Source organism: Aspergillus vadensis (genome assembly GCF_003184925.1).
Source record: "Aspergillus vadensis CBS 113365 unplaced genomic scaffold BO88scaffold_1, whole genome shotgun sequence".
NCBI lineage: Eukaryota > Fungi > Ascomycota > Eurotiomycetes > Eurotiales > Aspergillaceae > Aspergillus > Aspergillus vadensis.
Genome location: NW_020292039.1, coordinates 1895730 through 1908514, shown reverse-complemented (window position 1 = coordinate 1908514; position 12785 = coordinate 1895730). Strand labels below are relative to the sequence as shown.

The following is a 12785-nucleotide window of genomic DNA, read 5'->3' as shown; positions in this document are numbered from 1 at the left end:
GGTTTCAGGACTGTTATGGCGATCTTCTTGAATCGTCGCAGACAGCGAGGAGAGTCCATCGCGGGCTGTCGTGATAGGAGTGCCGACGATGTGCGTTCGAGGTTCGTTGTATTGAAATTCCTTCACATATCCATCGGAGAGTCCGAACAGGCGAGGTTCACCAAACCAACGACTGACAGCACACAGTTCGGTGACTCCCGCAAAGTCGCCCGGCTGTCCCAATGGCCTTTCTACAAGGATTCAGTTAACTTGAGTCCATTGGGTGACATTCAAGGTCTCTAGTGAAGTTGCAGAGAGAACCGAAGGACATACTTGTATATTCGTCTCCATCATATGCCTTATGATAAGACCAACCGTTTCCGGTTTCGGCTTCGATAAAGTAGACATCGATGCCTTCCGTGTTTATGCACGAGGCAGTCTTGCCCGGATCCACTTCGTCGATGAGCTTGATCTCCCAGTCGGAGTCATTAGACTTTCTATGAAGCTCATATAAGTTCTGCTCTGTAAAAAAAACTATGTAAATATCAGCAAATGGCAATGAAACGGCAGAGAGCGACAGGTCACAGCAAAATACATACTTCGGGACACAGAATGCCCATTGCCAGTCAATGTATTCAAGGGCAATATCACTATTATGGTTTGCAGTGGTGCAAGGAGTGATATAAGAGACATAGGGCCCGCTTAAATATGGGTTACAGATTGCTTTCTGGACTTCATCCGTATAGGGTCGTGTTTCCCACTGAGCATCTTCGGTGACACCGATTCTTAATTCGGTCGACTCGGTAAAACACACAATCTTAGCATAGTCAGGTCATCATCCAAACAGTAATTCCACCCCTCAATAATTCAAGGGCTATCTTCGAGATTCTGACCAACTTTGCATGCTTTTCGCTTCCAGGGTCATGGAACCAACCACAGATTCGTGACACAGGAATGACGTCTAGTCGGTACTCGTCTCTAGTACTAAGCACCCATTCATCCTTGACAAGTCGGTACAGCTTTACTGTCCATGCAGAATAATCATCTTCCGAGTAGACAATAAGTGCAAAAACCTCCTTGTCGGGCGTAGTGGTAATACTAAATGTACGTTTCCAAACCATATTATGGGACGAAACTAAGGCTGACACGCTCCGTTTTATGAAGCTGAGATGGGACTGGGATAGTAGCTTGTTGGCTTGTAAGAGATCAAGAGCGGAGTGTCTTACAGTACTCAGATTTCTGGGTGGTAAAGATCTACTATATATAGTCTTCATTAATAGGCAGGCGATACCATGATGGAGTATTGTACTCCTTACTGCGGACCAGTCATGGCAACCCTGCATGGAGTAGTTTCACCTCTCTCCGCGCACCCAGCCCTATCAACTTGTCCTCACCTCACGCAATGCTACTAGAAAAATGCAAGGCCGCCTCTGTGATCAACATGCCTGGCTAGCTGAGGAGGTCGGGCTGATTCGTCCTCGGAGCTGCATATGCACGGAGCCAACCCGCAGATTCCTCTGCAAAAAGGTTGAATATTACCCACAGAAGACAGTAATGAGCAGAAGGCCTCAGCTACTAGTGTAGACGTTGCACAGCATGTTGCAGGATCATCTGATCTCCGCATACAAAGGCGTATGCAGATAGAATGACGGCAGCCAGCCCAAAATTACGGCCTCAGTAGATCATTCTATTCGCAATTTAGCAAGTAAATCTACTAGAGTTCCGTAGTAGTGTCTATATTTTCTGGGGTACTATACTCCATGACATACAAGATATAGCTTGACGAATTAATAGCAGCGACAACATTGCAGATGCATAGTAGTGGGCTCAAAAGCAATCTATCACTGATGCTCAGTGGCTGCCTGACTCCCAGGCGCTCCTACTACATGTTCTTTACACCACATAGATGAGAAACACTGGAATATATGCCTCATGCACTTTATCGCTGAGCACTTACTCGATGGGTCGATAATTCGGTACCTCTGCCTAGCAGTGCAGAGAAGATCAGGTAGAATCGTGAACTCAGTTGCATACTATGTGATCATCTGCCTGTTGAAAGGTGTCCTGGTCTCTTCATGTTTGTTTTTGTTGGACTGGAAGACGTTGCAGACTTTACATCATACGTCAAGGCAAATATGAGATTGATTATAGTAGTGTAGTACAGATGGACATGATGGCTATATATGGACTACATAATGGATGAGTTATGAACTGGAAATGAAATGCAGCCGGAACAAATGTAGAAGCAGTGCTGCCCCCGCACAATGACTAGAGCCCTCTATCCAAGGAAATCGGTCTTGTTGCTTTTCTCCTCCAGCTGGTGGCTGGCTGGAACAGTGCATGCGAGGTTGCATGCAATGCACGCCTGGCGCTAAAGACTGGGGTGTCATGGGTTTCTCTGCAGAAGCATCAAGGGCTATCAAAGAGAAATCACGGAGCACATTGCTTAGTTTGTCGGGAGACGGGCTCTCCCTGTCGGGATACACGTAGGTTACAGAGATCGGCCGGTGGCCTGAGACGATCCTAAGCCAAGTTCAAATTATTGCGATTGTTCCTCCCAAGAAGTAGTAGTTGAGTGATTACTAGTAGCAATTATATACATATTAATTTACAGGTATACTTGAAAAGCCCCATGTAGCCCCGAGGGATACATTTTATGTGCATGAGCCCAGCCTGCCCTTTTTATATGACGGAAACCTCCCTCACCGGCCGTTCCAAAGAATACAATTGAGGCATGCTCGACATAGCATCCCGCCCATCATAGGTCGCCAACATAGTAGCCAGCTTGATGCCAGCTTCCGAGCCCGTCCGCGCCATCACGCCTCGGATCATCTGCGTCTGTTCAGGTGTAGCCAGCCCACACGACAGAATATACCACAGAGGCCACAGCATAGTATAGAGGTAGAAAGCTCGGACCCGAGACATTCCCTGCTCAGACGGTGGCATCGGGTTTCCAAGCATATCAATCTCCCCAAAGCAGAATGGTACACTCCGACAAGAATCGGAGACCATCTCGAGGCTTATTCGTAGGCCATCTGCCTCATGCTGAGACGCTTCATGCTGAATACCGGGGGAATCAAGCAGAGAGACTAGTGCTCGGAAAAGATCTGCCATCACGCTATGGATGAAGATCCGGAGGACACGGTAATGGGCCCAGATAACCGCAGCAATCATCTCTCGGTACGTGAGTACATCCTCGCCCGTGTGTGTTCGGGTCTCGAGGGGTAGCCAGATGTCCGATAAGGTTTGGGTCCATTGGAACAGTTCTGAATCCAAGCGTCTGCAGGAGTCGATCCATGACGCTAGCTTCGTGATCCCCGCAGATTGCAAGGAATCTGAAGCAGATGTTGGCTCTGAAATCAGCTGTCTGACCTTGGACGCAATTATCATAAGGGATTGTAGCGGATCTGCGCTGTCGAGACGCTCAACTAGTCGGTCCGAGTCCAGACTGGGTTTCCCCTTCAGCAGAAGGAACTCGATTTGCTGGATTATGCGTTAGCATTAACACATCCACTTTTAAACAGAGGCATCCGAATTGACTCACCATGCGAACATACGCATACTTGAACATATCCAGTCCCGCCGCATGTCCCAGCTGACTCTCCCCCCTCAATCTTGTGAGCGCCTCAAAGCCCACCGTATGCGCACTAGTAAGCCCATGGCGATCTCCCGAGATATCCTCAAACAAAGATAGAATGACCAAGGTCGCAAACGTCTCATCCTTCGCCGCCTCAGCCGGCAAATCCAACGCCTCCTGCAAACGTCGCAGCGCCAACCCAAAGCGATATCTCGCCTGGGTCACAACCCCGGGCACATTAACCCTATTACTGAGGGCCATCAGGGCCGTTGCATCGACAGCTAATCGTAAAGACAAGGATGCGGGGTTACCCAGATTCTGATCTCGACAATCTGCATACAGCGACGGAAGGAACCCCAGATGTCCCATGCCGCCAACTGCGTTACACTCCACGATGGTAAACTGATCAAAGAAATAGCAAATTGCTCTTTCTTCCCATGTGGAATCACTGATTTGATAAGCGGGCAATGTCGCCACTTGTAGATCCTTGCCGCCACTCGATACATCATGGTTGCTGGGCTGCTGTTTACGTGATGAGGAAGAGCAGGGATTGGCCTTGCCATTCATCAGTTGCTGCACTTTGTGCGTTTCATTCCGGAAGATCCCATCAGATCGGTAGCCCGGACATGGCTTGCCGTATATGCCGCAGTTCCGGCACCCCGGACGGCCTTCATCGCACTGGGAGGCAGCTTAGCGTGGGGTCATACAAATGAACAACATACGCATTGGGGTAAAATGCTATGCAAGGGGCATGATGTGCCATGACATATCAAGGCTGCAGATCTGTCCTACCTTGATTTTCCGTTTGCGACACAAATGGCACCCCGTACTTGGCTTCCCGCCGTACACCATCTTCGTCTACTTAATAGGGGCCCAGCTGCGGGATAGATTATGCAGTGGAAGCGACATAGATGAGGACAAATTTTTAAGTGCTTCGTGAAGCGAATATATCAAATGCTTGATGGCGTCGTCGCAGCTGGTGCCTTGAAGGATCGACACAAAGAACCGTTGAATACGGGGTCTTGCCATTTAGAGGGGCGAGTCAGGTGATTTCCATTATCAACGAGAAACAACCCTGACTACAAATACCTCCCCACAGCATTACGGCACTTCATCAACCACATTCGTTTATTTAATGCATACGCAGTTGTCTATCTGGTCTCTATTCCGCTCATCTCGGAGCCCTTTCGGGATACTTCTAAGAACTGACTATCTGAACACAAATGAAAGAAAAACCCCACCAAGGGAGACAAGGCACGCTGGGGTGTAGTCGTGGTGAAAGGTAAGCTCAATGTCTTCGCTTTGTAGGACCAACAGTAGAAACACCAAATCGTCTGTAAATGGTAAATACATCATCTCCCGAGGCGGGTATCATCTAACCCTCGAAAAAGAAAAAGTAGAGGTAAACATATCATGAGCCAATCACGGTTCCCCTGAGACTCCTGCAGGTACAACGCATCAAGTAGCCCACCCTTTGCCATTTTGTAACTCCACTGCACGTTTCCCATGAAAACTTCGAGAATAAGACCGGAAAATTGAAAGAAAAGAGATCCGTTTAGACCAAACACCCAGAATGCGAATGCTGATATTCGATGACCTGGCAACGCTGACCGCGCCTCGTTTGCCTAGCGACACTCAGGTTGGACCAGCCGGGTCGTTGAAATCAGGCGCTAAAACAATAGGTATATAGACGGTAACGCTTGGATTCGTAAAGCAAGAAAGAAGGACGTGCTAGTCATTGCGAAGGTGGAATCCCCAGTCAGGAGGCGGGGGCATCCACCATGGCCTGGTCATCGTCACTATTGAGCGGCACACTAGGCGGAGGGTCCGAATAGCGCTCCCTATGTCGGCTGTCGTTACTCGTGGGGTGCAGACCCGGCGTGCTGGAAGCACTCTCCACTATCACCGCATCGTCGCCATCTTCTTCGGGCGGTGGTGAGAAAGTCCAGACCTACAACAAATTCATTCTGGTTAGTCTGTGATAAAATGTAGGAGACAACGGAGTAATAAGCGAATGTTCCTTACCTCCATCACTGTGCGGCCTGCTCTACTAGCCATGATCACAGCTTTCTCTTCCTCAAAGGCAACTCGCCAAACAGCCTCTGCCGGTGTCGACAGTTCTCTGAGTAGTTGACCGGTCTGCAAACTCCACACCTTGACACGACCGTCACTACCACCACTGACAATTCTGGAACTGTCGAACTGCAAGCTGGTAACGCTGTTGTCATGAGCCGCAAGTCGGTGGATGGGAGCCATCTTGGTCAACGACCAGACCCGGACAGACCCATCAGAACCACCGGTGACCAAGGTATCTCCCCGCATTTGTAGCTGTCCTACTAGGGAGGTATGGCCCTGGAGGATAGCATGGCACTGGCCCGAATGCGGATCCCAGATCCGCACGCTGGTATCCAAACTGCCGGTGGCGATGCGTCTGCCATCAAACGCGATAGCATAGATCTGGCTGAAGTGGCCCGAGAGCGTCCGTAAGCACCGTCCCTCAGAAATGCTCCAGATGCGTGCCGTAGTATCATAGCTTCCCGAAACTACAAGATCTCCATGAATGGCCAGGCAGCGGACACTAGCTTGGTGCCCAACCAGAACGTTCTTGCAGGTACCCGAGGCCAGATCCCATATCCGCAGCGTTGTATCCCGTGATCCCGAGATCGCCGTGTTCTTGTCGGACATTTTGAGGCAACGCACGGTTGACGTATGGCCACGTAAGAGGTAGAGACAGGCACTGTAATTTGATTTGTTCGTCAGTAGTGACCTCCGACTGCAGGCCGTCATAGTTTGCTTACCCGGTCGCCATGTTCCAGACCCTCACTTCTCGGTCGCACCCACCACTCACAAGAATGTCATCCCAGGGAACCATCGCCCATACGCCCATCACATGGCCTTGAAGAGTTCTTTGGTTATCCCCGTTGGTATCGTATACATGAATCTTGGCATTGTCTAGCGCGACCACGATATACTTGGGGGTTAAATGCAGGCTTGTGACCACTCCCTGGTCGGGTGTAATGTGTCGCTGGGTGCAGCGCCCACCCTTGTTCCAGGCAGATTCCACCATGTACTTTTGCTTGAAATGCGATCTGTAGGACAATGGTCGGACCCGTCTCTTGCGTGACGGGTACCCCGATAGGGAGAGCCAGTCTCCCGACAAAGAGCGCGACGAAACGTCGGGCAAACCCTCTCGAGGCTGGAGAGTAGACACATGGGGCCTCCTTTGCAACCCGCTCAAGGACTGAGTACTGGACACAGCATGCAAAGGCTGACCATGGAAAGGGTCGACGAATTCCCGATCATCCTCCGACAGCCTCCGGGATGCATACGAGTGCTTTTCGCATAGGTTTTTCCACGTGATATCATCATTCAGCAGTTCCCGCCAGCGCTTCGAAACTTGGGATGATCTTGCCAATGTTTTCGGGTCATCAATGAATGATAGGACCTAGTGAAGCCAAGCGAGACAGCTGTCAGCCTTGTTCGAGCGGTGAGGACATCCGCACCGGAAGAGGTAACCAACTCACCCTCAGACATAGTTCATTTGGGAACACCTGAAACGGATCTTTTCTCAACCGGGGGCTAACATAGCTAGAAACAAAGCTGAGATGCTGGCTATCGCACAGCCCCAATATGCCTTCCAAAAACTTTTGCTTCCGAGCGTTGGAGAGAGAAGAGAAATGTATCCGAGCGTTCAACAAAAAAGCATCGTCTTCCTCGTCGGGTGTCTGCCAGGTGGGAGGTCTTTGATGAGGAGTTGGACTGGGAGCAGGCGTGGGAGGTGACGCAGGCGCTGAGGGAAGCAAGTTGGGGGGAATGGGAGTACCGGTCTTAGTGGACGAAGAGAGCGATCTAGAATGAGCACTAGAAAGTGAGGCGACCGAATCTCTGGCTGCAGATGACTTTGATGGCGCAGTCGCCAGCTGCTCAGGTACGCTGCGCGGACTCATCCCGGTATCTACTGGATGGTTGAGTGGTCGTGGACTGCCGCGGTGAGGAGCGGTTGTGTCATCCAGGGGATTGCGTATTCCACCCGACTAGCCTTTCACACGGTGAGAGAGATATCCCTACGCAAACCCCTTGCGACCCTTTCTCGTTCATAAACGGAGAAGGCGTAACACACAAAACGAGAGAATGACGTTGCTTTGATCCAAAAGAGAAAACGAAGGCGGAGGGGAAGAGTGAGAGATAAGACGGATGTGGACGATCTCCGCCGGGGCAGGGAAGACGAAAGGTTGGCGGGTAGACAAGGGAATAGGGGGGTGGGAAGGGAAGAAGAGAATGGGAGTGTGGGTGGTCGGGTTAGAAGTTTTATAGATACCAAAAATGGCTGAAGAAGGAAAAGAGGGAAGAAGAAGAAACGGCAAAAAAAGTTAGAGAGTAAGTTGGAGGTGAAGGTCACACTGGATGGGGGGGAAGTTTGGAAGGAGACCGATGGGGGGGAAGAGAAAGATGAGAGGATAGACGACGGATTGGTAGGTCCCGTACAGAGTACTGGTAAGTAACTATGTACTTCGGTACAGCGGACGGAGGAGGGCGGTAAGATCAGAACTAATCAGGACTGAGTGCGGCCTTCCCGACGCCATCCAGAAGCAGGCGGAGAAGAAGCGACGAAGGAAAGACAAAGTCTGGATCATGCGATGTCGTGACGGGTCAGGTGCAGCCTTCCTCTTCTTCTTCCCCCGGAAACCCTCCAAACCAGCCCAGATTACCCGCCAAGCAAAGCCGATGGCGCTTCTTCTCTGTCCCTGATTCGTGCAGCAGTATCGCTGGAAATCCACCCATAACTCCCCGTTGGTACTAACTTAACCCAGATTAGTCAGCTCCCAGAATAAAGTACCTTAGTAAAGTTGCGATGAACTAGTCCTGACTACTAAGTAGTAGTGCTACTGGCGCCAGGGCGCTGCTCGCGGTCGGTACCGACTATCCTGACGGCGGCAATGGTATGGAGATCTGGGATACAACGAGCACCAACTGTTGGTTAAGTAGATGATAGTTGGTTATAGAATAACCTCCGCTACGTCCCCAGTGGAGACAAGGCGTCATTGCTCGAAGTCCGTCTCCACGACCAAATATTGCCCCATCCGAACTCTCGAGCCGCTCTGGTCCTGTCTACGTCTATCGACTGTAGCTCTTACACCCCTCCCACGCCATACTCTCCCCTAGAATGGATAGGTGGATGATGGCCGGAGAGACGAGCTCAGCTGAGCAGCCAGCAAATAGGACCAAAGTGCCTGTTCCACACTATATATTCTCTGATACCTACAAGGATCATTACCATTGTCGTCACAAACTGCTTACTAGACGACGTGAAATTGACGTGGAGACTCACCCATCCCGGCTAGGGGAAACTAGTACGTAGTCTACCACAGAGAGACAGTTTCCAAAGCAAGGCACCCGAGCATAATGTCTGGTGCTTCGGTCTAACTTTTCGGTTCCACTGCAACTCGTTGGAGATATACTGGTCTCAAGGCGGGAGTGAAAGAACGGCATGCGTCGTACAACCATGGGTCCACGCAGGAGCCTCCAGGAAAAATTACTAATGATTCATTCAGTCTTGTCGAATAGTTTCATCACTGCCCCAATGTGGGGAAGAGGTAATTCTCCGACTTCTCGGCGCACCGTTATACCAACCACATCTAAGTCAAGTCTACGTCAAAGTGATCGCGAGGAAGGAAAGAATGGAAACAAATCAAAACAAAAAGAAAAGAACATATGCAATTATGATCAAAGTATTGGTTTCAACCGCACCGTGCAAATGCTTCAAAATCGTGGCCATGACGTGTGGCGGCGCTGACTCAAGGACAATACAACAAGAAAGGCATAACCCCGCAGGGAATATAACACAAATCGCCGCGGTCCCCCAAGACTGGGAATCCGCCCAGTAACAACTGTCAAGATCTATTACACAAGACAACCTCCATGGTGTCTAGAAACATGAATCGTCCGTATTCTATGAAACGGCGTGTAGCTCACTGACCCAGGAGAGCTAAAGGTAAGAGAAGGAGAAAGAGACATGGTGTGAATCCAGAAAAGGATTTTGATAGTATCTAGTGGGCATGGCCAATCTGCAGGAACAGTGGAAGAACCATGCCAACAACAGAAGCGATCAAGTCCCTCATAGACTTGTCCGATGCTGACGGTGCCTCTCTATGGTCGCCGTATCCGTTGACCTGAGACTCACGTGACGATGAGTTCGGGCTGTTTTCCTGCATCGTGTGCATAGCAACGTATCTAGAAACATCAGTATCACCATGTACCGTAGAAGTTAGATCTACATGAACTTACAGGAATGTGCCAGCAGAGAACAAGAGAAGGACTCCGGTTCGCCAGCGGTTCCCGACGTCATCACCTCCTGACCCCGAGCCCATTATCTGCACAAACAAGAATGTCATGAGAGCACCCACAGGAGCAGCCAGACTGAAAATCAATAGATGCGCTCTAGCGGTACGACTAGAAAGGCCCTGCTTCAGTAGCACTGAGGTGAGGCCAAACGATGCGGGGGCCTTGTGAACCATGATGGCCAGGAAGATGATGAAGCTCAACCCAGTGTCGGAGCTAGATGCACCCAAGGCAATTCCATCGGCGGCAGCATGAATGACAAGTCCAGTTGTCGTTGCAAAGCTGTGGCTTCTCCTGGGGATATTACCGGCATCAAGCAAGCCCCCCTCGCGTGACGGCGACGAATTACGCCGCAGGCCGGAACCCAAATTATCCAGAGAAATGTGATAAGGAATTCGCTCCTGTTTGGAGGATGACGCGAAAACAGGCAGTTTGTCGATGAGGTACATCAGTATAAAGCCACTAATGAGTGCAATTCCTATCCAAGCGTGGGGCGAGTTCTCTTCATCGTGATCCTCGCCTGTGTGATCGTCCGAAGTATCGTCCTTGCGTCCCATAATTCTGGGCCTTTCATCTAGTGTAGAATGGGCTGTAGGTACCGTGACAGGTGCGGATGGCAGATCGGATAGCACCGATCGGGGCGTAAGTTCGACATCTGAGGAATCTGGTCCTTCCAATGTCCTCGGGAAATTGGTCACAGGTACAGCCTGGTGTTGCCAATTGACGGCTGTCGTCGATCGGCTGCTAAGTTCTTTCCGATTGCTAAGGGAGTTTGCGCTGTATAGGGTTTCGACTCCCTCCGGAATAATAACGATCAAAGATGTCCCAACCAGAACTCCCATACCAAGGGAGGATATCAATCTCAGCTGAGAAGGAGAAAGTGTGAAGGCGAGCGGTAGTGATCCCACGACAAATGATCTATGTGACGCAGCGGGGAAAGGCAAATTAGCATTGACAGTTCGCACCAAGCAGGCGACAAGTTCGAAAGGGTAGTCGACTCACGTAATGGCCATCACAATGCTCAATGCGAGCAAAGTGAAGAGTCCCTCCATGGTCGGCCTCTTGTTCCAGAGCTTCGTCCGTGCTCTAGAAGGTTTCACTCATGTTGCCAATTCCAAGACCAAGATTCTCGATATACCCCTGATCCCGCGGCAGCGGTGATGGCGTCTAAATAGAAAAGCGGACAAGCGAGCTGGAAGACGAAAATAGGCCCGGAGAAGCAAGTGAGACAGGGGAGACGATGGAGAGCGGGCGGAAAGCAGGTGTTCCAAGGCGGTAGGAGGCAGAAGAACTGAAAACGTGGCGGAGGTGGACGGCCCTGATTATGGATTGATTGCGATTTGCCGCAGTGGGAAAGGCACGCCCCAGTCCGAGGCACGGGAGACCCACTGCCGCCCCAGGGATGGTTTATTATTATCTCTTCGGCTTCATCTTACATCTTCTACTTTCAATGTATGGAGTAAAAACATGAAACACATTGTGGAATTGCTCAATCCACCGCTTATATACATGTTGACGGCTCTCAAACATCGGTAAACAATTGAATCAGCCAGCCGTCTGGGAGTTTGCAGGCCGCAATATCCAAGCTTCTGCGGGCATCAGTTCCGGCAGGGCCATCAACATGTCTGTTCCCCTCATACTTCTGGTCCATCGCGGCTGTAACCCTTCATTTGGATATCTATGATATCTTTCAATCGTGCTTCCTTCATCTGGATTTGCTCCGCAGATACCGTTCCATAGGCTTCGTTCACTTGCGCAATGACCTTTTCCTTCCACTCTGTTTTTTCGTCGCCCTCCACGTTGATTCTCCCCTGCGCATCCCAACAAGTTTGCATAGTGCCACCAAGCTTGTCCAAGAAGGAACCTATGCCACCTTTTCCCCCGCCATACTGATAGCTCTCAAACACACCGTTTCCAGCCCATCTTGGTCCCAAACTAGCCATCAGTATCGTGTCCAGGTCCTTTGCATCTACGACATCTTCCTGAACCAGATAGCAAGCTTCCCGTAGTAGGGCGAAGGCTAATCGATTGCCCACAAACCCTGGAATCTCTTTTCAAATGACCACGGGCCTATGTCTCGACCCAGGTAGAGAGAAGTATTCACGAGCAAATTCCACCCGCTCAGCGGAAGTTTCTGGAGCCGGTACGATTTCGAGAAGAGGCATTATATTCGGTGGGTTGAAAGGATGCACAACAAGCAAGCGAGATTTGTCCTGCATCTTGGCTTGCTGAATAGAAGCAGCAATTCCAGAAGTGCTTGTCCAGAAATGCGCAGAAGACGGGGCTACTGCTTCGATCCCGGCCCATGTAGTTTGTTTCCAGTCAACATTTTCCGGTCCTTGCTCCTGGACAATGGTTGCCGACGCGCATGCGCTTTCTAGGGTCGAGTGAATTTGCAGACGGCCAGAAGAGACAAGAGACGCTACCAATGACGTTGATGGTTGAGATTCAGGACTTGACCTAGGGTCGGTATTTGTTGATGGCAGCTCGCTCATGTAGATCGGTAGCGTCTTATGGATATATTCCTCGAAATCCGGTCTGGTATCGAAGACATCAACTATGTTGCTCTCACGAGAGAGATGAAGCGCTGCCATGGATATGCCGATGGTTCCCAGACCGATCAAGGCTATCCGCTGTGAGCTGTACACTGACATGTTGATGGTGCCATAGATTTGAACGAGCTTATTGGCGCTGTGGAATTGCGTTTAGATGATTGTGTAGAGCCAATGGCATCAACTGGGCAAGTTGTATGATAGTCTGGGGTTTCTGTTAATCGCAGCAGCAGTGGCCCTCAATTGCGGGGTGCCAGACAAATCTTGCCCCGCCATTGTAGTTCTTAAGAACTACTACTACTACCACTACTACTAACAAATCAATGAGTCGTCTACTA

The 12785-nt window shown here is 50.3% G+C and overlaps 4 protein-coding genes across 4 annotated transcripts; all 4 read right to left on the bottom strand.

Moving 5' to 3' along the window:
* Positions 1 to 2523: 2523 nt before the first annotated feature.
* On the bottom strand, positions 2524 to 4443 carry BO88DRAFT_400359 (putative C6 transcription factor). The gene is made up of 2 exons (XM_025705540.1): positions 3524 to 4443; positions 2524 to 3462 (listed from the first exon to the last, which is right to left on the bottom strand). The coding sequence occupies exons 1-2, from the start codon at positions 4121 to 4123 to the stop codon at positions 2662 to 2664; spliced, it is 1401 nt and encodes a 466-aa protein (XP_025568472.1). The 5' UTR covers positions 4124 to 4443; the 3' UTR covers positions 2524 to 2661.
* Positions 4444 to 5315: 872 nt separating this feature from the next.
* BO88DRAFT_329129 (F-box/WD repeat-containing protein) lies at positions 5316 to 7503 on the bottom strand (the record flags this gene model as incomplete). Its single annotated transcript, XM_025702587.1, has 4 exons — positions 5316 to 5507; positions 5582 to 6293; positions 6355 to 7001; positions 7081 to 7503. The coding sequence occupies 4 exons, from the start codon at positions 7501 to 7503 to the stop codon at positions 5316 to 5318; spliced, it is 1974 nt and encodes a 657-aa protein (XP_025568471.1).
* A 1609-nt stretch (positions 7504 to 9112) lies between these two features.
* BO88DRAFT_431203 (Mn(2+) transporter ATX2) lies at positions 9113 to 11181 on the bottom strand. Its single transcript, XM_025709287.1, has 3 exons — positions 10898 to 11181; positions 9842 to 10813; positions 9113 to 9787 (listed from the first exon to the last, which is right to left on the bottom strand). The coding sequence occupies exons 1-3, from the start codon at positions 10945 to 10947 to the stop codon at positions 9604 to 9606; spliced, it is 1206 nt and encodes a 401-aa protein (XP_025568470.1). The 5' UTR covers positions 10948 to 11181; the 3' UTR covers positions 9113 to 9603.
* A 173-nt stretch (positions 11182 to 11354) lies between these two features.
* On the bottom strand, positions 11355 to 12680 carry BO88DRAFT_440081 (3-hydroxyacyl-CoA dehydrogenase family protein). The gene is made up of 2 exons (XM_025709757.1): positions 12000 to 12680; positions 11355 to 11945 (listed from the first exon to the last, which is right to left on the bottom strand). The coding sequence occupies exons 1-2, from the start codon at positions 12547 to 12549 to the stop codon at positions 11530 to 11532; spliced, it is 966 nt and encodes a 321-aa protein (XP_025568469.1). The 5' UTR covers positions 12550 to 12680; the 3' UTR covers positions 11355 to 11529.
* Between the last annotated feature and the right edge of the window lie 105 nt (positions 12681 to 12785).

Excerpts from the sequence above, each read along its gene's own strand:
- BO88DRAFT_400359 (XM_025705540.1), bottom strand. The coding sequence starts at position 4,123 with ATGAATGGCAAGGCCAATCCCTGCTCTTCCTCATCACGTAAACAGCAG. Across the intron at positions 3,463-3,523 it reads AGTATGCGTATGTTCGCATG|CAAATCGAGTTCCTTCTGCT; the intron begins GTGAGTCAATTC and ends CGCATAATCCAG.
- BO88DRAFT_431203 (XM_025709287.1), bottom strand. The coding sequence starts at position 10,947 with ATGGAGGGACTCTTCACTTTGCTCGCATTGAGCATTGTGATGGCCATT. Across the intron at positions 10,814-10,897 it reads AGCATTGTGATGGCCATTAC|ATCATTTGTCGTGGGATCAC; the intron begins GTGAGTCGACTA and ends TGCGTCACATAG. Across the intron at positions 9,788-9,841 it reads TTCTCTGCTGGCACATTCCT|ATACGTTGCTATGCACACGA; the intron begins GTAAGTTCATGT and ends TGATGTTTCTAG.
- BO88DRAFT_440081 (XM_025709757.1), bottom strand. The coding sequence starts at position 12,549 with ATGTCAGTGTACAGCTCACAGCGGATAGCCTTGATCGGTCTGGGAACC. Across the intron at positions 11,946-11,999 it reads TGAGCGGGTGGAATTTGCTC|AGATTCCAGGGTTTGTGGGC; the intron begins GTGAATACTTCT and ends TCATTTGAAAAG.